The sequence below is a fragment of the Arachis hypogaea genome, chromosome 13 (genome assembly GCF_003086295.3).
Source record: "Arachis hypogaea cultivar Tifrunner chromosome 13, arahy.Tifrunner.gnm2.J5K5, whole genome shotgun sequence".
Lineage (NCBI taxonomy): Eukaryota > Viridiplantae > Streptophyta > Magnoliopsida > Fabales > Fabaceae > Arachis > Arachis hypogaea.
In genome coordinates this window covers 8,404,556-8,429,416 of record NC_092048.1, presented here as the reverse complement: position 1 = coordinate 8,429,416, position 24,861 = coordinate 8,404,556, and the positions used below count along the sequence as shown (strand labels likewise).

Below are 24,861 nucleotides of genomic sequence, written 5' to 3'. Positions count from 1 at the left end.
ATGTCAGTCTTTATGGGAGACTTCAACGAGATTAACAGAATTTTAGTAAGAATTGATAAAAGAAAATATGCAACTGGGGAACATTCGCTTAGCGATTTTACAATTGGATTGACAAAGTTTTAATAAGATTAGAGTGGTTGAAGATGTTTTCATGAGTACAAAATTAGAAGTACAAAATCAAAAGTACACCATAAGAAGGAGAAGCACAAACAATAGTTGATGAATTTTTTTGTAATTTTTTTTTAACTTTTCTATTTGCTTATTGTTATTCTTACTTCATTTATTGTATTGAACTCTCTTGTTAAAAAAAAAAAGTCTTTATTAGAAAAATATAATAACTATTGAAAGATTGTAATTTAGAATACCTCTCTATTCTTTCTTTATAAATGATTATTGTCAAAACATTAGTCTTTGCTTAAATTATATTTAGATTCACAAATTAATTATTTAATGCAATTATTATTGTTAAATAAACTCTTTCGTTGATTAATTTTCAGCGGGACAAATGCATGCAATTAAAATTATTTTTGTAGTTGTATTATTATTATTAACGGTAATATATATTAGAAAAAAAAAACAAAAACTTATCTTGTTTAGTATTTATTATCATAAATTTAATTTTTAAAAATAAAAAATTTTTCTAGCATAGTCCTAATACTAATAAAAATAATATTTTAAAATAGAAAATAACTTGCAATAAGCAAGAGTAGATGCATTTTAATGATTAAAAGATATAATAATATTAAGATATTATATTATATTTTAATTTAATCTACAACATAGTTAGAATATTGCCATGTAATCTCACTAGAAAAAAAGATAGTAAAATTTTACAAATAATTTAACAAAAATAAATTTTATTTTAATTTATCAAATATATATATCTACTAAATAATTATTTATATATATGAGAAAAATGTTCATGTATATTGTCCCCACATCAGATGAGTTTACATCTTGTGGAAAATTGATAATAACAATAGTATTATGGAGTAATACATTTTGTAATTTGTAATCATTAATTAATTATTGTTAATATTTTTAGTGGTATAAAATTATATACTCTTTTCTTAATCATTAAATGTTTACTAGATTTTGATGAAAGTGGTGCCTAGAAACTTTCTCTTCGCCGTAATTGAAAGAATGCGCGTGAAGTAGTTGGAAGTTAATTAAGGTTGCGTCCCACTAGAGTGTTCTCTTCTTTTCATGCTGGAGTGCTACACTATCCAAATGCAAAAATTTTCAGCTAAACTTTCCACCACACAATGACTATGACGCCACTATATATATATATATATAGATACATACACTCTTCCCCGAGTCCTCGATATGCATCTCATCATTTCCATACAGATTAAACTAATCCTTATTATTCACATACATGCAATGGATTGCACCTTGTGTCTTGAGAAGAATTGGAAATATGATGTGTTTGTGAGTTTTAGAGGGGAGACTCGCTTCAATTTCACCGATCATCTTTATGCTGCTCTCCGCAGACACGGCATGGTTGCCTTTAGGGATGATACTAGGCTCCAGAAAGGAGGACCTATATCAGCAGGGCTTCTGCAATCTATTGGAGGACCTAAAAAGCTCTTGGCAAGGTATGAAAATTAGAAGTTCTATCCTAGTTATCCTTCTCAATTGTGATGAGAATTGTTCATTACTACCACTTAGTTAACCCTTACTAATTAAAGGAAAGTCAAGTGGATGAATTGACTTGAGCCACAAGTCCTAGCCAACTCCCAAGGAAAGACTAGCTTTAGTGCACTCCAAACCAATTAGCAATCTCTCCAATTATCAATCAACAAAGGGATTAGATAACTCAAGTGTCACTAATTACTCTACCTAGGCCAAGAGGAACAAAATCTACACTAAAACTAAAAGATGCATTTCAACAAACACATAGAGTGCAATAGAAGTAAACATTATTAATTGCAAGAATTAAAGGAATCTACTACTACAAAAACAAGAGATCAACAATAGAAAAGCAAAGAAGACACATTTATTATGAATTACCTTTTATTGAATTGAAAGAAAATGTAGAAGGAACAATACTAGATCCACAACAAAGTATATGAACAACATAAAGGAAATTACAATAAAGGAATAGAAGAAGATTGAATGTAGCAACAAAGAATTGAGATGTAGAAGTAGAAGAACATGAATCTAAATCTAGATCTAAGAACTAAACCTAATCCTAATTCTAGAGAGAAGTGAGAGCTTCTCTCTCTAGAAACTAATTACAAAGCTAAACTAAACTAATTGGTAACTAACACACGTTTCCCTCTTCACTCCTTGGGTTAAATAGCATCAGAAATGAGTTGGATTGGGCCCACAAGGCTTTAGAATTTGTTGGCCACGTTTTGCTTTAAGTGAACTAGGTGGCAGCAACGGCGCGTGCGCGTACTTTGCGCGTGCGCGCCACCATACGTGTAGAAACTATGGCAAATCTTATATCGTTTCGAAGCCCCGAATGTTAGCTTTCCAACCCAACTGAAACCGCATCAATTGGACCTCTGTAGCTCAAGTTATGGTCGTTTAAGTGCAAAGAGGTCGGCTTAACAGCTTTCCGGTTCTTTCATTTCTTCATGAGTTCTCCAACTTTTCATGCTTTCTTTCTTCATTCCCTTGATCCAATCTTTGCCTCCTAAACCTTAAATCACTTAACAAACATATCAAGGCATCTAATAGAATCAAGGTGAATTAAATTTAGCTATTTTGAGTCCTAAAAAGCATGTTTTCACATTCAAGCACAATTAAAGGAGAATATACAAAACCATGCTATTTCTTGAATAAATATGGGTAAAAGGTGATAAAATCCCCAAAAATCAATACAAGATAAACCGTCAAATTGGGGTTTGTCAAGGATCACCACCACCAGAGTCAGGAGGAGCGCCACCAGGACCAGGAGTTGGAGAGGAAGTCGAGGAACGGTAGAAGAGCTCGGAGCGTCCTTAGAGCGAGGAGGGGACTCTATGATCCTCTGCCCCCGAGTCTTCAATTCCGACTCGGAAATCACCACGGGGACAGGAGGATCCACGATGGCACCATCAATAACAATCTTATCAGGGTCTAAAGGAGAAAGGTCCAAGTCAGGTGCAATGACTCTGACCTGCTCCTTAAAGACCCTTCAAGCCTCATCGGCGCCATCCGCGATGGAGTCCTCCAACTCAGTATAGGCCCTCCGAGCATTCAGCAAATCATTCTTTACAGACACAAGATCACCAAATAAACTATTGTAGCTGACCTGCGCTGCTTTCCTCAAATCCACCTCCATGTTACATTGGGCTTGCAACTTCCTCTCCTTCTCCAGGAGGATATCCCTCTCCTCTTTCAGCTTGGCGACTTCCCCCTCCAACTCCCTCTCGTGCTCCTGATATATGCGAAGCCTGCCTTCCAGCTCCTCGACCCTCGAGGTCATCCCTAAAGAGCTGAGAGGAGTCTTCTCAAATATATCTAAGAGTTTGCCACAAACTCCCGCCGTCTTGAGACTCTCCTCAACCACAGTGGTGAGGTAATGCCGAACAGAAACATCATCCATGCTCATACGAGCATGGGGATAAATGTTCTTTCGGACGAACGCAAGAGCGTCCGCCTCACCAGAAGCGCCAGACTCTAAGGTCTTACGCTTCTTCTTCTCTGGTTCAGGAGTAGGTCGGGCGAAGGGGGGTGGCAGAGAGGAAGCAGAAGAGAAAATCACAATAGGTTGGGAGGGAGTCCCGACGTTCCGAGGAGGAGGAGGAGGAGAGACAACCGCCCTAGCACCACCAGACCTGGCACGAGACCTTGCCTTGGCCTCCTGAACTCTTTGGTAAGACTCCTGGGCATTTGTTTTCGCCATCTCTGAAAAAAGCAACAAACAATAGGTTAGACAAAGTTGGAAAAATTAGTCAGACAAGTCGGAAATCTAACAAACAAGTGAAAACTACCTATCTGGGCCCGGACAAAGGTCGGAGACCCTTGGAGAAACTTTTTTGTGTCCAAATATGGGGCCTTCCCCCAAACTTCTCGGAGGAACCCCACAATGGCTGCTTCTACCTCATCCAGGTCATCCAGACTATATTTTTCGCAAGGGGAGGCCTCCAGCCAGTATAGAGGAAAGCGAGGAGAAGAATTATCATCCAGGAAAAAGGGGTGGTGACCCTCTACAGCTTGTACTTTGAAAAAATAATTTTTGAAGTCATGGAAGGACTCGTCAAAAATGGTAAAAACCCTCCGACCTTGTATGGCTCGGAAGGACACCCACTGTTGCTTATTGTTTAGCCCACTAAAGGGTTTGGTCATATGAAAAAGATAGAAAAAAAATCTTTAAAGAAGTCGAAAACTCCAGAGCCTGGCTGATAAATTGATAAATTTTCAAAAAACCCCAAGAGTTGAGGTGAAGCTGGGTAGGGGCAACTCGGCAGTGGTATAAAACAGACATCTCAAAATCCGAAAAGGGGAGAAAAACACTCAAACGGGTGATCATACACTCGTACATAAAAAAGAAATGAGGGGCCGCCTCATTGGCCCTCCCAAAGCAAACCCGGTCTTCTGGACCCGGGTCCACCAACTCATACTTTGGCTCGTCCTCCTCAGACGAACAAAGTCTATGGCGAGTACAAAGATGGGTGATAAACTCAGAGTCGACTGAAGGTTCCTCCCCTAAGACCGTGATATCAACCCACTGGGAGAGAATATCTATGGAAGCCATTTCTTTTTCTTAAAAGGGTAACAAAAACCTACAAGGGAAAAAGAAAAAATAAAAAATACGGTCTTTAAAGGGGGGAATACGGAACTAAAGTCTACAAATCAACCTATCTACAAAATAAAGGCATGTAAGAAGAAAAGCATGTTACAGAAAAACTAACCTTTATCTGAAAATGAGGGTTGGAGAAAACGAAAAGCCTTCGAAGATATAAGAATATAGCACGAACGAATGAAGAGGAAATTTGAAAAATCGCAGAAACAAAACAATGAAAGAGAGGGAAAGTATTTATAAGTACGTTAGGGGCAAAATGGTAAAAACGGGGCAGTCATTAATGAAAATGCACCGTTACCAAGACCATTAATCCCTACGCACATTCCTAACGGACACGACGCTTGATTAGACGTAACTGTCAGAACCAAAAGGTCACGAAAAGTCACGTCGGTTCCGCACAATCACGTCAGTTCCTTCGCAAGTCGGCTACGACCCCGAGTAGAATACTCGAACCCAAGTCTTAAAAGAAGTTGGGCTCGAGTAGGGGCACTGTTCATACCCTGGCCCAACGCTAGGGCCCAGGATTCAAGTATGAAGGCCCAACCCAAAGGGTTGAGCCTCACCCAGCGCCAAATCAGCCGCTACTAAGTCGGTTCGCGCCACGACTTGCTCTAAGGAAGTCGGAACAAGGATTAGCTGGCAGATAAGCACTCATTTGAATGAGTAACTGCCCCTAGAATTTCTCTAACCACTCCCATGAGCCATATCTTAACTTCCCTAAGATAAAGGGACGGTTAACACCCTAGAAAGGTGGCACTACTCCAATGGTGGTTATTGGTTCACCACTATAAGTACACTGACACTCCTCAGGTATCTCTAAGTTCCAATACTCTCTAAACCTGCTCACACCCTTGCTAACTTAGGCATCGGAGTGTCTTTACAGGTACCACCCCCCATTCCTTCATACGTACAAGTCGGACAGAGGGCACCGAGTTGCTGATCCATCCGAAAGCCATCTCCTTCATACGTTTGGGCCAACCAACGCCATCCAGCCCATTAATCTCCGGTTACCTATCGTAACAATTATATTACCTTGTTTTCATTTCTCGTTTCTTCCTTCTCTTTCCATCTTCTCTTCACCCGACAGTCCGTAATTAATTATCACCAAATATTATTATCGCAAGTTCGCAACTTTTAATATTGTCTATCACTTTGATTTATAACCCCATATATTCTGTTAACTTTTATGAGTTGTTGAAGTTTCGCTAGAAAAAGTAAGACATAAAGCATTTAAATTTTTTACCTAAATTATCAAATTAACTTTTAGAATGTATAAAATTTATAAATTTAAATTAAATAAGATATTAAACGAATTTATTATGTTGTTATTATGCATAAAAAAATTAAAATAAAAATTTAAAAATATTATTTACAAATTAACTATTTATAAATGTTATTAAGTTTAATTATTTATTTTTAATAGTATTTAATTTGAAGTCGAGATAAAAATTTATATTCAAAGGACTCTTTATCTTCATGTATAATTTCAATTGATAAAAAATATCTTATATTTTGTTTTAATTTTATATTTAATATTTTAATTTTTTTTAATTTCATTATTTTTTAAAATTATTAATTTATAACTTTTATTATATCACTTTACTATATCAAACACTATTCTTTCTCTTGTTATTATTCTCTGTATACATACCTGCCATTGTCTAGTAGCCATTATTATATTATTTTATTCTTTCTCGTTTTTTCTTCTCCTTCCACCTTCTCTTCACTCTATCATAATTAATTATCACCAAATATTTATATGTTACATCTTTTATACGTTAATAAAAAAACCAATGCCATATGGCAAACAAATGATATTATAGAAGTCAAAATAAATTATATTTTTGTAATATAATTCATTTAATTTTGTTTAATTTAAAAATAAATATTCATGTACTCAAGTTTTAAATATAATATTCTGTATAATTAATAATTTAAAAATTAAAAATAATATTATTTCATATAAAATAAAAAAGTAAAAAAATGATGAAAATATTAATTGAGTAAGTAAATTAAAGAGAAAAAAAATATAGGTGAAAGTTATACATGAATGTAGTAACTGCAGTCCAACTAAATAAAATTTGTAACTATGAATGTGATAGTGTTGAAGGTAAAAAAATAATGGCAGCAAGAGAAATATAATAAAGTGTATTAAGAGGTCAAAAAAGAAGTAGTAGAATGGATGAAATTATAAAAAAAAATAAAAAAAAATATATTTTTTATGATTACAAAAAAAATTCTAATAGAAAATTAGAATGAGGTTAAACTGATGGACAGACCATCAGAGTACAGTACTCACAGACATACTCAAAACAATACTATACAAACAAAGACTAACATAAAATTAAACAAAATATAATTTAAATGAATAGCTCAGAATATAATAAGATCTATAAAAAAACTATTTATCACTACTGGTTAAACACTTATTGGCTTTTAATTATTTTTTTCATTTCATATATCGCCACAAAAAAATAAAAAAAAATAAAAAAAGAGAGATTGTGGAAATAAAGAATTGAATAGAAGTTATGCGTGAATTTTTGTAACTGTTAGTGAAATATGTTTGAAAAATAAGTAACTGTAAAATATTTTTGAATTATGTTAGTAGAGTTAAAATAAGAAATAGAAAATTGGACACCAAATTCCATGTATTGTCATTATATATTGTTATAGATATTGGTATTTGTTGAGGTAATTTTATTTTTATGATTATTATGATTATAGTATAATGTTATTTATATTAATTATTTATTTTTAATAATTTTAAAAAAATATTATGAAAAATTAAAGAAAAAATATAATTAATAAATTTAATTTTAAAATATCATGTATCATGAGTAGGTAGTGTCAGTTTTTTTATTAGAAGTGATTCAGTTTTTAAATTCTGTGGTAAACCCATTTTTTAATAAAAAAGAAACAAAGACAAAAGAGAAAAAAAGAATGGGATACTAAACATGTGTATTCCTATTATATATTGGTATAGATAGCTGTTGTAATTTTTTTAACCGTTATATTTGTATGTAAGTAAGATATATCCTAATTTTATTTTTAATTTTTTAAAAATATATATCATTACCAAAAGCTCTAAAATATAAGAACATAAAAAATTAAAAAAAAAATTAAATTAAAGTGTTGTTAAAAAATTTAATGTTATATTGATTATTATTTTAATATATAAATTTTATTTTTGATTATAAAATTATTATCATAAACTTTAATATAAGAGTACTTTTATCGTTAGTCTTACATGACATTATTTTTTATTCTTTTTTAATATAAATATAAATATATAAATATTATATATTATGTTATATATTATATTGTAAGATGAAAATGAAATATATTAAAAAAATATAGATATTATTTTAACCATTAATTTTTTTTTAAAATTATTTTTAAGAATGAATGATGTCTGAAAAAGTTGAATACCAAATTTTTAATGTTAACTTTATAATTTCATATATGATTGATGTGTTGTTTGATTAAAAAAGACACCGTAATTTATGTATAATTTTGTGATATATATTTCGGATACTAAACTATGTATAGTAATATTAATTTGATTAATTTTGTGTATGTTATTTTGATTTCTGTTACCTGTGGCAGTTCTAGTGTCATGTGCTTTCATTCCTGCATTTTTGAAAAGTAAAATATAATTATTAAGAACTAATTCAGTTCATAACAAAAAAATTTAAATTTAGTTATCGTGTTACGTAACAAATTGTTGATAGGTGGTAGCTCTGGCCATTTATCTAATTGTAGTCAATCTGGCTACCCCTTATGTTTGTAGTTAATTGGGTACCTCCACCAGTATTTGGAATTGGAGTTGTATCAGTTGGTACGACAATTTGTTTTCCTTGTCAAATCATCTCCCGATAACTTGGACGTCTTCTAGCTAGGTATTGTTATCTTTGTTCTTCGGTTATGTTCTGTCTTCTTCGCCTAGCATAATCTGTCCAAGTGGATCAACGTTGATGTGACTGTTGATTTCGTGAAGTTTTCATCTCTATTTGTCAGAAAGATAACAATACTATGCAGAGAAGAAATACTTTTGCGAGACCAAGATTAAAAAGGAAAGAGTAATTTAATTCTGTTAAGTATGACTGAAGGTGGAACAGTGAGTTAGTTTTTAAAGTGAGTACGTAGTAGTAGCATTTTTTTTTCAGTTTTAAAATATGTCGTGGGTTGATAGTGAAGCAGTTTGATACTTTGTCATGGATGTAAATTCTTTCTTTGATAAAAAAATAATAAATATGAAGGACGTGATAACAGTTTGTTATATTTTTGTGAATCCAATGTTTATAAAAAGAAACAGGGGTAAAATAGTAAGAAAACATTGGATACCAAATTTTCTTATTCCAATTATATATTGATATAGTTCATTATATATTGTATTGGTATAAACTTGATTAATGAGTACACTTTTACATGTAATTTTTTTAAAAAATAAATATTGGACATCAAAAATATGTAAACCATAGGTTGTAGATTTAATTATATACTATCAGTTATTGTACTATAATGATATATTGATCACTTAAAAATATATCAGTTATTTTATATTCTATTTCTTTATACGTTATTTATATTACTTATTTATATTTTAATAATTTTTAAAAAATATCATGAAAAATTAAAGATAAAAATAAAATTAATAATTATTTATGTATTCTGAGTACGTGGTGTCAGTTTTCTTTATTAGAAATAATTCAGTTTTTAAATTCTATGGTAGGTAAACTCATTTTTTAATAAGAAAGAACAGGGGTAAAAGAAGAAGAAAGAATTGGATATCAAACCTCTGTGTATCCCATTATATATTGGTATAGATAAAAAAAATGTTCATATATATTGTCCCCACATTAGATGAGTTTACATCTTGTGGGAAATTGGTAATAACCGTAGTATTATATACTAACACATTTTGTACACATTAATTATTATTAATATTTTTAATGAAATAAAATTATATACTTTTTTTTTTCTTAACATTAAATGTTTACTAGATTTGAATGAAAGTGGTGGCTAGAGACTTTCTCTTCGCCGTAATTGAAAGAATGCGCGTGAAGTAGTTGGAAGTTAATTAAGGTTGTGTTCCACTAGAGTGTTCTCTTCTTTTCATGCTTCAGTGATTCACCAAATATCGAACCCCTGATCTTTTGGATTTAGCGCTCTAATATCATGTCATGATACTACTCATTCTAAAAACTTCAACTGATGAAAAAAGGTAACACTAATAATTATATTTTTAATATTCTCTAAATCTCTATTGTAGACATTGTATAAATATTCCATTCTCATACTTTCTATATATATATATATATATATATAGATACATACACTCTTCCCCGAGTCCTCGGTATGCATCTCATTATTTCCATACAGATTAAACTAATCCTTATTATTCACATACATGCAATGGATTGCACCTTGTGTCTTGAGAAGAATTGGAAATATGATGTGTTTGTGAGTTTTAGAGGGGAGACTCGCTTCAATTTCACCGATCATCTTTATGCTGCTCTCCGCAGACACGGCATGGTTGCCTTCAGGGATGATACTAGGCTCCAGAAAGGAGGACCTATATCAGCAGGGCTTCTGCAATCTATTGAAGGATCACAGGTTCTGATTGTTGTCTTCTCTATCAACTATGCTTCTTCCACATGGTGCTTGCAAGAACTGGCAAAGATAGCTGATTACATGAACATACCGGGACAGCGTGTTCTGCCTGTTTTTTGTGATGTGAGTCCATCTGAGGTGAGAAAGCAAAGTGGAAATTACGAAAAAGCCTTTGTGGAACACGAAGAAAGATTCAAAGAAGATGCGGAGATGATGGAGCAAGTGCGAAGATGGAGGGCAGCTCTAACACAAGTAGCCAGTCTCTCTGGCTGGGATCTCAAGGATAAGTGAGTTACCCCTTCCATCTTTTGCTATTCATTCCTTATTTCAAATCATTTCATCATCATCACTCTTAACATTAATTAACACATGTCACAGATTTTATTGAACAATTATGGTTAACTACACCTAAATCGCGCGGTATTAAAGTGTATAATTTTTTCATAAAATAATTTAGCCATCATACATTAAAGATTAATAAAAAGTCTATTTTTATTAAGTTATATATATGTGTGTGTGTGTCAATTTAACTGTTGTAAAATATATTTTTATTAAAAAATATGTAGATTTAGATCTTACATTCTTTATAATAATGGGGAAGAAACTAATATATGTAACGCTTTTTTTTGTTTTTGAATTCCTATTCTTTTATGAATAAACATAAAACTTTCACTTTTCAGATATATTATTTTCAATCTTCACATTTATTAATACAATTGGCTTTCAAATTTTATTATCATTATTATTGTTAAATGCTTCTAAATAAATTTGATATTTTCTTATATTGTTACAAATTAAATTTAGTATTAACATGATAATTTTTATATAAACTTAAAAAACTTAAGTGTAATCAGTTTACTTTAATACAGCTCTGATTTCTTATTTTATACAATTATCCATGATTTTATAAAACAAAATTTACTCAACAAATAGGACCTAAAATATCAGAATTTGACTCTTGATATAAATTAATATTTTTTATATAATTGAAAATTTTAATTTAAAAGATTATGAAATTAATGATAGATAAGTTACATAAAACTTATATGTCATTAGCTTATTCTAATACTATTTTGATCTCTTTTTTATATAATTTTTAAAAATTTATAAAGTAAAATTTATTCAACAAATATGACCTATAATATTAGAATTTAAACTAACCCTTTATATAAACTAATGTTTTCTATAATATAATTTCTTTTATATAATTGAAGAATTTAATGTAAGAAATTATTAAATTGATGATAAATTGGTTACATACATATATATAGATGCTATAGTTATTATGATATTCTAAATGTGATATATAGATAAATTGTTTTCTTTATATTGCTATATAAACTAAGTTTAGTGTTAACATGATAAATTCATAGACAATTTAAAAATTTAGATGTTATTAACTTGTTAAACTATGGTCTCTTCTGTTTAGAATATTACAATAGATATTATAAGTAGATGGATAATCTATATATATGTAGGCTTGTGCTGATTTATGTGAGAATTTTTTTTTTTCATGATGTGTTTAGGTCACAATCCGCTGAGATTGAAAAAATTGTGAAAGTGGTAACAAGCATAGTGAGTCCCAAACCATCATCAAGTCAATCTGATGATATAGTTGGGATGCATTCTCCTCTACAAGAATTAGAAAAGCTTCTACTTTTGTACTCAGACGATGATGTTCGAGTTCGAGTTGTAGGGATTTGTGGAATGGGCGGCATAGGAAAGTCAACTCTTGCCACCATTTTATATGAAAAAATCTCTCATCAATATGATGCTTCATGTTTTGTGGATGATGTAAGTAGAATTTACGGAGGTTATGGTCCACTTGGTGTACAAAAGCAACTTCTTTGTCAAGCTTTCATGGAAGAAAATTTTTCGACATTCAATCTTTCATTGGCAAATAATCTGATTCAAACTAGGTTACGGCATAGAAAGGTTCTGATAGTTCTTGATAATGTTGATGAGGGGATTCAATTGGAGAAGTTGGCTATAAAACGGGAAAGGCTCGGTAGAGGGAGTAGAATAATCATAGTTTCTAGAGATGAGCATATATTGAGAGAGTATGGAGCGGACGACGTTTACAAAGTTCCACTCTTAAATGATGAGAATACTCGCCAATTGTTTTGCAGAAAAGCTTTCAAATGTAGTCAAGTTGCAAAAGATTACGAAAGCCTCACAAATTCTGCCTTAAGATATGCTAATGGACTTCCATTAGCAATCAGAGTATTGGGCTCATTTTTGTTTGGGCGAAATGTGTCAGAGTGGAGTAGCGCATTGGTTAGATTGAAAGAAAAGCCAACAAAAGATATTCTGGATGTGCTACGAATCAGTTTTGATGCACTTGACGATATGGAAAAGAAAATATTTCTTGATATTGCTTGTTTTTTTTCAGATCATGGTGAAGAATACGTGAAAGATATTTTACGTATTCGAGGATTTCATCCTGAGATTGGTATAAAAATTCTCAATGATAAATCACTCATAACTCGACGAGAATCGTGGATAATTATGCACGATCTGTTGAGAGAGTTGGGTAGAAGTATTGTTCGAGAAAAATCACCATACGAACCAAGAAAGTGGAGCAGGTTATGGAATCAAAAGGATCTAAGCAATGTCTTGAGGGAAAACAAGGTAAAATACTTATTGAAATTGTTGTAGGTTGCCACTTTTATTTAGAATCTAAATAATTTTAAAAGCTCTAATATTTCAGATAGCAGAAAACCTTGAGCTTGAAGCCATAGTTCTGCGAGAATTTTGTAAAAGCAGGGAAGAGTTGCCAGTTGAAGCTTTATCACAAATGAGTAACCTGAAATTGCTTATACTTAGAGATAGAAATTTGAATTTCTCAGGATGCTTGCATTTTCTTTCTAATGAGTTGGGATATCTTGAATGGCAAAAATATCCTTGCACATCTTTGCCATCAAGCTTTCAGCCAAATAAACTCGTTAAACTAATCCTGTGCCATAGCAACATGAAAGAACTCTGGAAGGGAATAAAGGTATGGCAGATATCATTATTTTTGTTCGTGTTAATTTCATGATTAAATTATTTTCTTAACGTCTATAATTTAATCAAATTTATAATTAAATTTTTATAATTTAAAAATATTCAATTAAATTCTTATACCATCAAGGTAGAAGAATAAAATCTTAAGAAGAGAAAATTAATATAAAAATATAAAATTTTAATTAAATGTCAAGTTTTTATCCAGAAAGTATGTATTCTTTTTTAATTCTTGAAAATAGTCATTATTAACATATTCATATTTACTTAAAACTATTTTTATATTCACAAATAAGTTATTTCATCTAATAGTTAATATACTTTATTCTTCAATTTTTGGATCTATAATTATAAATACAAATATACAACTCTAATTCTTTTTCCAATAGCATTCATTTATTGATATTATTATTTATATCTTTTTGTATATGAATAACAAATGTTGATAATAATATCCATTTGAATATAGTCACAAAAATATCTATCTAATTAATTATAATTTTTTATTAGAGAAAAAATTACAAAAAACTAATAGCAAAAATAATTACCTTTTAACTTATAAATGTAAGCAATTCGTTAATACTAGAATTAGACTTCACATTTTACAGAACTAAAATGAATTAATTTATATATAAAAGAATAAATCTCCTGTTCATATCCTGATCTAACGCAATGGTCAGGTTGAGTTAGGTCAAAAAGGTACAATTCAAAGAGTTGACTTTCACTGTTCACCCGACCTCCCAAAGAGATTGGATTCGACATAAGCTGGCAGATGACACTTATTTAAATAAGTAACTGCCTCCTAAAATCTCTCACCCATTTCTAGAAGAGATATCTCAACAACTCTAAGATAAAAGGGACGGTTATCCACCATCAGAAGTGGAACTACTTCAACAGTGATTATTGGTTCATCACCTATAAATACACTGACACGCTCAGGTAAAACTAAGTTCCAATATACTAAAAACCTGCTTACCCCCTTTGCTAACTTAGGCATCGAAGTGTCATTGTAGGTACCACCCCCCATTCTCTCACATACACAACTCGAATGGCGGTTCCCAGACATAAAGCAAGTCAGAGACCACCTTCCTCTAGCATTTGGGCCTCTCATTCAAGCCTAACCATCCGGTTCTAGGTAAGTCCCAAAATATTGGCGCCGTTGCCGGGGACCTGGAAGATGAACCCATAATGGCGGATGACCAGTACGAGGACAGACATATTGCATTAGAATCTGAGCAAGAGCATCAAGATGTAGTCAACAATGACAGAGTAATAATATCACTGCAAGGAGCAGAAAGACAACACGGCGAGGGCTTCTCAGGTGTTCAAGGCTCAAGAAGAATCTCCTCTGAGGTTCATCAGCCAGAGAAGGAGGGACAACCTCATTCTGCCGATCTCATGGGGCTGCTACACGGCTACCAAGGGAGGCTAGACCAGTTAGAACAAGAGCTGGAACGACAGCAAAAAGCGGAGAGAAACCTAAGGAGAGAAGTCGAGTGATGAAAAGAGCTTGAAGAAAAGCTCTCAAGGCTGGAATCCGACCTCAGAAATAAAGGTTCTCGTGCTGACCGAGAAGACACCCCATTGAGGGGAGAAGATCCATTCAGTGAAGATATCATGAGGGTTAAGGTTCCCAGAAACTTTAGAAGCCCTGACATGGATCTGTATGACGGAACTATTGACCCAAAGCACCACTTTAGCAACTTCAAAAGTCGGATGTATTTAGCTGACGCCTCAGATGCTACCCGCTGCAAAGCCTTCCCAATGACTTTGACAAAGGCGACGATGAAGTGGTTCGACAGCCTCCCCCACAGATCGGTCACCAGCTTTGACAACCTCTCGCGTAAGTTCCTTATGCGATTCTCAATCCAGAAAGATAAAGTCAAGCACGTGCCTAGCCTACTAGGAGTAAAACAGGAGGTCGGGGAACCCCTGAGGGACTACATGGAAAGGTTCAACAAAGCGTGCCTGGAAATTCAAGACTTGCCTACTGAAGTAGTGATAATAGGTCTTGTCAATGGACTTCGAGAAGGACCCTTCTCGCAGTCCATCTCAAAGAGACATCCGACTTCCTTGAGTGATGTACAAGAACGAGCTGATAAGTTCATCAATATGGAAGAAAACGCCAGGCTACGAGAACCCAGCTGACGACAAGGGCACCCCCATCAATCAAAAGAAAAAGAGAGAGAGCCCAAGAAAAGGAAGAAGTCGGGTCTGAGAAGCCCAGAAGGTATCATTCCTGCACTCCCCTACGAGTTTCCCTAGTCGACGTCTACAGGGAAATTTGTCATACTGAAAAGCTACCTCTCCCGCGACCAATCAAGAACAAAAAGGGGGGAGCCATAATGAATACTGTGAGTGCCATAAATTGTATGGTCACTCCACCAATGATTACTACGACCTAGAAAATGTGATAGAAAAGCTTGCCAGAGAAGGTCGGCTAGACGAATATCTCATGAAAATGTTAGACAATCACGGGAAAAGAAAAAGAGATGATGAAGATCACGGACGAAGAAGTCCGCCCCCACAAACCCCCGAACAATATATTCATATGATATCGGGAGGCTTTGCGGGAGGAGGGGTGACCAAATCATCTCAAAAGAGGCATTTGAAAGAAGTCTATCAAGTCAGAAATGAAGGACCTGACCTTCCAACTGTTTCCTTCACCAAGGAGGACGGACAAGGTATTGTGTCTGAGCATGACGACCCAGTAGTAATCACTATGATCCTCGCCAAAGCTCATCTACACAGAACTCTGGTGGACCAAGGGAGCTCGGCAGACATCCTGTTCAAACCAACATTCGACAAGTTGGGATTGGACGAGAAGGAGTTAAGAGCCTACCCTGACACTCTCTTTAGATTAGGGGACACTCCCATTAATCCGTTGGGCTTCATTTCCCTACACACTACTTTTGGAAAGGGGGTGAAAGCCAAGACTCTGAGCATCGACTTCATTGTTGTCGATGTAGCTTCTGCCTACAATGCCCTGATAGGTAGAACAACCCTAAATCAGCTTGGAGCAGTGGTTTCTACCCCCCATCTTTGCATGAAGTTTCCAACACTGAAAGGGATCACCACCATCAGAGGAGATCAGAAGTTGGCGAGAAAGTGTTACAACGAAAGCCTTAACCTGAGAGGTAAAGGCAAACAAGTCAATACCATTGAACTCGGAGGAGTCCGAGTTAAAGAAGAGCTACGACCACAGCCTGGAAGAAAGACTGAAGAGGTGCAGATCGGGCAAGAGGTCAGAAAGAATACCAACTTAGGAGTTAGTCTAACGGAAGATCTGAAGCAGATGCTGACATAGCTCCTACAACAAAATTCTGATCTCTTTGCCTGGAAAGCTTCCAAAATGCCTGGGATAGATCTCGAACTCATGTCACATAGATTGGCTGTTCATCCAGGATCCCGACTTGTCCAACAAAGAAGACAAAAGCTAGGACCTGAGCGGCTCAAGTGGTCGAAGAGCAAGTACAAGCCCTACTGGAAGCAGACTTTATCAGAGAAGTCAAGTACCCAGCCTGGCTGGCAAACGTGGTGCTAGTCAAGAAATAGAATGGCAAATAGAGGATGTGTGTCGACTACACAGACCTTAATAAGGCGTGTCCAAAAGACCCATATCCTCTACCAAATATTGATACCCTAGTGGACTCCAGCTCGGGGTATCAATACTTGTCATTCATGGACGCTTACTCGGGGTATAACCGAATCCCGATGTACAAGCCAGACCAAGAGAAGACGTCATTTATCACGCCCAGAGCAAATTATTCCTACGTGGTCATGCCATTTGGATTAAAAAATGCAGGGGCCACCTATCAAAGGCTGATTAATAAGGTATTTGCACCTCATTTGGGAGAGTTGATGGAGGTGTATGTAGACGACATGCTGGTGAAAACCAAGGATGATGCCGGCCTCCTGGACAACCTCTCGAAAGTCTTCGTCACCATAAAAGCACACGGGATGAGACTAAATCCCAATAAGTGCACATTTGCAGTGGAGGCAAAAAAATTTCTAGGATTTATGCTAACACAAAGGGGGATTGAAGCTAACCCCGACAAGTATAGAGCGGTCCTGGAAATGAAGAGCCTGACCTGCTTAAAGGAGGTCCAGGAGTTGAATGGCCGACTTGCAGCTTTATCCAGGTTCTTGGCAGGATCAGCATTAAGATCCTTACCACTTTTTTCTCTACTAAGAAAAGTATGCCAGTTCGAATGGACTTCTGAATGCGAGAGGGCATTCCAAGAGTTCAAAAGTTACCTGAGCCAATCTCTAATTCTTACCCGGCCAAAAGCGGGTGAAGAACTCGTGCTATACTTAGCTGTCACAGAGAAGGTCATGGCGTCAGTTTTAATACGAGAGGATGAGGTTGGACAGCATCCTGTCTACTTCACAAGCAAGGTGCTACAAGGCCCCGAACTAAAGTATCAAAAACTTGAGAAGTTTGCATATGCCTTGATAGTAGCATCTAGAAGGCTTCGGCCTTATTTTCAATCTCACACCATAAGAGTTCGGACGAACCAGCCCATGAAGCAAATTCTTCAGAAAGCAGATGTTGCGGGTAGAATGGTTCAATGGGCTATAGAGTTATCCGAGTTCGACTTGAAATATGAATATCGGACTGATATTAAAGCCCAATGCCTCACCGACTTCGTAGCCGAATACCCAGGTGATCAAGAGGAGACCTCCACGATCTGGGAGTTGTATGTGGATGGCTCCTCTAACAAAGTCAAAAGCGGTGCAGGCATAATACTGGCTATCCAGGAGGGAACTCAAATAGAAGTCTCCTTGAAATTTGAGTTTCCGGCCTCCAACAATCAAGCAGAATATGAAGCCCTGATTGCCGGACTGAAGTTAGCCAAAGAAGTCGGAGCAACCAAAGTCGTAGTCTTCAATGACTCTCAAGTCGTGACTTCTCAGATTAACGGAGAGTACCAGGCTGAAGACCCAAATATGAAAAGATACTTTGAAAAAACTATGGAGTATCTTAGGCGATTTCCTGAAACCGAGGTCAGACATATAACTTGGGAACTCAACAGCAGAGCAGACGCCATCTCCAAGTTGGCAAGTACCAAGCCTGGTGATAATAGAAGCCTAATCCAAGAAACTCTCCAAGAACCTTCAGTCACAAAGGCAAACACCAAGCTAGACGTCTTAGAAGTTTCCGGATTAGACCTCGGTTGGATGACTCCTCTGATCGAATACTTAAAATTTGACATCTTACCAGAGGAACAAAAAGAGGTCAAGAAGATTCGGAGGGAGGCACAGAACTACACATTGGTGAAAAGTGTCCTTTAGGAGGATCCGAGCTTCCAAGATCGTGGCACGCTTGTAATATGAAGAGATATTATAGCTAGAAGCAAACATCGCTCCCTGATGTACTCTTTTTCCCGACTCCATGGCTTTTTTCCAAAAAAGGGTTTTCCTGGAGGGGGTTTTAACGAGGCATCAAAGCGAGGGCTAGGGGCAGGATAATCATTCCCTTAGTAGCGAAAGCATCCTTATGAAACCACATTTCATTAGTAATAATATCTCTTTTCTCTATCTTTTATTTTTCTCTTTAAAGTTTTCATTTATCATTACTACGATACGCACCGACTTAAGCTCGAAAAAGCGCGAAAATCCATCGACCGACCTACGTGGTCGGCGAGATAAAGCGACGAGGTACAAGTCGGCTTAAAGAGGTTATAAAAGTCGATCATCACAAGCTCGAACATAATATAGCTAATGACTTAAAAGTCGGAAAGCCCGAACAGAATAAAATACATCGCAAAAATAACCTAACTTGCTCTTTCAGCACCTCGGTCCCCTCAACCACGGACTCCTCCAGATCCTGGTATCCCTCCCTAAGCTTTTCCAGTTCCTCCTTTAATTCTATTTTACCGAAAAAAAGGCGAACATAGTTCTCTTCGGCCTTCTCCTTTGAACCCTTAGCCATGGCACATTGACCCATCAACTTCTTCTCCCTCTCCCAAGCCTGGCCAAGCTCTTCCTTTAGCCTAGAATTCTCCTCTTGTAGCCTCCTCTCATCCTCTTGATACATGACAATCCTCCATTGGAGATCCTCCAAAGATTTTTGAGTAGTGCTCAAAGGAGTTTTGTCAAAAATATCAAGGAGGGAGGTGCAGACTCCGACAGTTTGAATTCCCCTTCGAATTAAAATGTTAAGATGATTTTAGATAGCAGCAGCATCCATAGCAATCTGGCTGTATGGAAGGATGTGCTTCCTAGTAAACTTCAGACCATCCAAATCGGCATCCCCAACACTAGAAGAACCAACTTCCATGGTCTTGAGTTTTTTCTTTTCAAGTTTCGAGGCGGATTGAACGGGGGGAGGAGGAGGAGGAGGAGGAGGAGGAGGAATAGGATTTACCAAGATTGGCCGAGAGGAAGAGGTCCCCAGACCAGACCCATGAAGAGGAGGAGTAGTAGAAGCTCCGAGTTCCTGTGCAGCAACTCGGGCACGAGCATTCCTCTTCGCCTCTTGCACCTTCTGGTAAGCTGCTCTCGACCCGCTTTTCACCATTTCTGAAAAGAAAAGCGAATTTGATTAGCACACAAGTTGGGAATAAACATATTAATACAAGTCGGAAGAAGTCAAATGTGGTTATAAGAGCAAGAAATGAAAGACTACCTAGCTCAGCCATTACAGAACTCGGAGATCCAAGAAGAAATTTCTTGGTGTCCAGGTTAGAGCCCATCCCCAAGCCTCTTGAAAGAACTCGACAAGAGCCTCCTCTACCCCATCCAAGTATGCTAAGCTATACTTTTCTACAGGAGAGGTTTCTACCCAGTACAAAGAAAACTGGAGCTCATTATTCTCATCCAGGAAAAAAGGGTGATGGCCTTCAACGGCTTGGACTTTAAAAAAGAAATTATTGAAGTCATGGAAGGATTCGTCAAAGATGGAAACAATTTTCCGGCCTTGAATGGCTCGGAAAGACACCCATTGTTGTTTGTTTTGTTTACTGAAAAGCTTGGTCAAGTGGAAAAGATAGAAAAAGATTTTTAAAAAAATCAGAAGGTCAAGCTCTCGGCTGACAAGCTGAAAAATTTTCAAAAAACCCCAGGAATTGGGATGAAGTTGGGAAGGAGCTACCCTACAGTGGGACAGGACCTCCATTTCAAATCAGAAAAAGGCAAGGTAACCCCTAAACGGGTAAAAAGACAGTCATGCATGAAAATAAAGTGGGGGTCAGTATCATTATTCCTCCCACAACAAACTCGGTCCTTAGGATCGGGGGCTATCAACTCATATTAGGGTTCATCACCGTCGAGGCTACAGATCCTTTGGTGCTTCCTGAGTTCAGTTATGAAGACATATCTACTAAAGGGTTCTCAGAAAGAACAGAAATATCTACCTATCTCAAAAGGGCTTCAGGAATTTGGGAAGACATTTCTTAAAAAGGAAAAAATGTACGTGAAAATGATAACACCTACATTACGCAGAAAAAGAAGTCATCAAAAAACCAATCCATAACGAAGAAGATCTTTTCAAATAGAAGGTAAGAGCATATAGCAGTCATAGCAAAAGAGATCTTCACAAAAGGGAAAATGCAAAATTTCAAAAATATTCCTACTACGAACAGTAAAAATGCCACAAAGGAATCTCACTCTCAAAACATGCAGCATATTAAGTAGAAAGCGAAAGGAGATGCAAAGAACCAACCTTTTGTGAAGAAGAAGATAGAAAGGCGAACACTGCAACGAAAGAGAGCCTGAGAATTCTGTGAGCGAGTAAAAGAGCGAAAGAGGGAAACAGTTCTCAGAAAACAAACGAAAGAAAAGAAAGAAAGAAGAGGGAAAGAAATTTAGAGTACACTAGGGGCATAACAGTAAAACGACGCAGTCATGAAGAGGACGTGCCGTTACCGATGTAACTGCCCCCCCCCCACCCCCCGGCGTGTAAACACAGAAGACAAATGGACACGACAGTTGATTAGACGCGACGATTGAGAATTTAAAATCACGTCGGTTTCAAAACTAAAATCACGTCGGTTTTGCGACTAAAAAAGAAATACCAACTCAAGCATCCCCGAGTTCGTTTAATACTCGAATCCGACTCATAACTAAGAGATCGAACTCGAGAAAGTGCACTGTTTATACCCTAACCCAACGCAATGGCCAGGCCCAGTTAGGTCAAAGAGGCCCAATCCAAAGAGTTGGCCTTCACTGTTCACCCGACCTCCCCAAAGAGGTCGGATTCGACATAAGCTGACAGATGACACTTATTCAAATAAGTAACTACCTCCTAAAATCTCTCACCCACTTCTAGAAGAGATATCTCAACAACCCTAAGATAAAGGGACGGTTATCCACCATCAGAAGTGGAACTACTTCAACGGTGGTTATTGGTTCATCACCTATAAATACACTGACACGCTCAAGTAAAATTAAGTTCCAATATACTAAAAACCTGCTTATCCTCTTTGTTAACTTAGGTATCGGAGTGTCTTTGCATGTACCAACCCGGCCCCCATTCTCTCATATACACAATTCGGACGGCGATTCCCAAATATAAATCAAGTCGGAGACCACCTTCCTCTAGCGTTTGGGCCTCTCATTCAAATCCAACCGTCCAATTCTAGGTAAGCTCCGAAACACCTCCCTTTAAAAGAAAATTATAATTAGTTAGATAGATATTATCAACTATATACATTTATTCATAAAATATTAATAATAACACCAATATAGGAATACAATTGGAAAAAAAATTGAGTTGTATTTATATTTGTAATTATAAATTAAAAAAATTGATGAGAAAAGTATATCAACTATTGCATGAAATAACTTATTTGTGAATTTAAATATAGTTTCAAATAAATATAAATGTGTTAATAATGATTATTTTCAAGAACTAGAAAAGAATATATACTTTCTGAATAAATATATTAAATTAAAGTTTATTTATTTGATTTCATATAATCTTTATCTTTGTTCATTTTAAGTAGTTACTTTTATTTATTGTTTCTTTTGTCTTTTTTAAAGTTACATTTAAATACTATAGCATAAAAATGAAAATATTAGACAAAATATATAAGTAAGAATTTGAATAGCTGAAAGTAATATTTAATTTTTTAATTTTATTTTTTATAAATCATAACATTATGTATTTTTAATAATATTATTATAATTAAATGATATATTAAAAGAACATAAATGGTTGAAAGAAAAATAAAGCAATGTACAGGTGACAAAATAATGTGTAAGTAATGCAAACAATTAGGTCAAAAAGGACAAAAAAAATTTAATGAGTTGAAAAGTGGTTAACTAGTTATAATAATAATATGGTTTTCTTTTATTGGATTTTTTGTTGTTGTTGTTGTTGTTGTTGCAGGATCTACCAAAATTGACACATATAGTACTAAGTGATTCTAAGAATCTTGTCAAGATACCAAACTTATCTCAGGCCCCAAATCTTGAGGAACTAAATCTTGAAGGATGTGTTAAACTTGTTCACCTTGATCCATCTGTTGGTTCTCTACAAAAGCTTCATTCCTTAAATCTGAACAACTGCAAAAGCCTTGTAAAGATACCCTACTTCTTATCTCCGACTCCAAGTCTTGAGGAGCTAAATCTTGCAGGATGCGATAAAGTTGTTCACTTTGATGCATCCGTTGGTTCTCTAGAAAAGCTTCGTTGCTTGAATCTGGAAAACTGCAAAAACCTTGTTAGTATTCCCAATTGCATATTTGGTCTTAATTCTCTTCAAAATTTAAATCTATCTGGCTGTTCAAAATTATTTAGATATCAGTTGTTAGAGAAACCAAGACAGATGCAAAGCCACATGACATCATCCATATGCAAAACTCTTACAAGGCCTCTCCATTTTTTATCTTCCAAAAGGCGTTTGAATTCAATTGGTTTATCGGTGTCTTCTTTGTCCCGTTTCCCAACTTTGACATATCTTGACATAAGTTTCTGTAATCTAGTTGAAATCCCTGATGCTATTGGACTGTTACATTGTTTAGAACGCTTAAATATAGGGGGAAACAATATTGTTACGCTACCATATTGCGTCAAGGAACTTCCCAAGCTAAGCGTGCTGAATTTGGAGCACTGTAAGAATCTAAAGTGCTTGCCAAGTACACTTCTGCCGATCAGAAGAGTATATCGTGGAGGAATATATGTTTTCAACTGCTCGAATTTGAGTGACACGGAAGGTTGTCGTGTGACCGTTATTTCATGGATGATAAGAATGATTCAGGTACCAACTTCAATTCCCTTTTTTCTGTGTATATTATGAACTTATATTGTTAAACATACCTAATTTCTACGGTGGCAGGCGAACCTGCAATGCACTTTCCCCAGATGCATAATTGAAGCTGTTGTTCCAGGAACTAAAATTCCAAGGTGGTTCAGCAAACAGAATACGGGTAATTCAATGAGGCTGGATCCATCTCCCATTGTGGATGACAATAATTGGATTGGCATTGCTGCTTGTGCAACATTTGTTGCACATCATGCTTCAACCCAATTTGTTGGACGAGAGACAGGATCTCTTTTACGTTATCGTTTTCGTGGTAATCCGCTTGGGCCCATTGGTTGCCCTGTTCCAATACAGTTTAAGCAAGATTTGATCACAACTGAATTGGATCATATGTTGCTAATGTTTCTATCCCACCAATATATCGTTAAAAGGGGTTCAAAAGAAGGAGCATATTATCTTGATGGTATTGAATTGGCCATCGAAAGTAATTATCCAGAAGTAGTAGAAGTGAAGAGTTGTGGTTACCGTTGGGTATTTAAGCAAGATGTGCAACATTTTAACCCAACAATGATGTACACCGCCAATTCTTCATCTCACCACAATCAGAACCACAATGTTTTGGCAATTCAAGATGACCAATTAATGTAGCCCGCAATCCTTAAATTCATGAATAAATGCAAATGTTGCATCTGCATTTTGTCTACACTGTTAACATTTTTAACACCTCTCACAATATATAAAGCATTCTCTTATACTGTTTAATGGTTCAGTTTTTTTAATTGAGGCTCTTGCTTTACAGTTTACATTTACAAATGGGTTCATGTAATTTAAATGTTTTTAATTAAACTACTATATCATAAAAATAAATCAATTAAGTCCTTACTTCTATGACTATAGGTATATATACTCTTTTTTCAACTATTTTAAAATATATTGGTCTTAAAATAATTAGAAGATTCAATTAAAATTTATTCATTTCACAATTCACATCATATAATTATAAAAATTAAGCTAAAAAAATATCCTAAAGATATTGGTTAACACGGTAGAAGAATAAAATTTGATTTTTCCCAATACATAAATAGATAAAAAATTAAAAGAGACATTAACTTATATTTTATAATTGGACTTTGCTAGGTAGATAATGGCTTTTGTGAACAATGTGAACAATGTGTTTTAAAATTGACTCAATAAAGTAAAAACACACTATACTTTCAAATTACTCACGTAAACCCACCTAAATTTTAATATTAGAATAACCATTCGCACACCTAATGGATTAAATATCCGATATATC

At 35.3% G+C, this 24,861-nt stretch overlaps 1 protein-coding gene across 3 annotated transcripts; it reads left to right on the top strand.

Annotated features, from left to right (window-relative positions):
• Nucleotides 1-1,147: 1,147 nt before the first annotated feature.
• On the top strand, nt 1,148-24,326 carry LOC112736976 (disease resistance protein RUN1). 3 transcript variants are annotated; one of them, XM_072213119.1, is made up of 6 exons: nt 1,148-1,601; nt 10,267-10,641; nt 11,881-12,985; nt 13,065-13,352; nt 22,692-23,561; nt 23,640-24,326. In XM_072213119.1, exons 1-6 carry the CDS (start codon nt 1,330-1,332, stop codon nt 24,210-24,212), a joined length of 3,483 nt encoding a protein of 1,160 aa, XP_072069220.1. In that variant the 5' UTR covers nt 1,148-1,329; the 3' UTR covers nt 24,213-24,326. The 3 variants fall into 3 exon arrangements, with proteins under 3 accessions (XP_072069220.1, XP_072069222.1, XP_025642447.2); XM_072213121.1 differs by having other exon boundaries at nt 1,245-1,601; nt 23,666-24,326; XM_025786662.3 differs by lacking the exon at nt 1,148-1,601 and adding an exon at nt 9,745-9,965 and having other exon boundaries at nt 10,071-10,641.
• Nucleotides 24,327-24,861: the final 535 nt, after the last annotated feature.

Bases quoted from the DNA above. Each gene is read 5' to 3' on its own strand.
- LOC112736976 (XM_072213119.1), top strand. From the start codon at position 1,330: ATGCATCTCATCATTTCCATACAGATTAAACTAATCCTTATTATTCAC. The intron at 12,986-13,064 runs GTAAAATACTTA...CTAATATTTCAG, and splicing joins ATGTCTTGAGGGAAAACAAG to ATAGCAGAAAACCTTGAGCT. The intron at 23,562-23,639 runs GTACCAACTTCA...CTACGGTGGCAG, and splicing joins GGATGATAAGAATGATTCAG to GCGAACCTGCAATGCACTTT.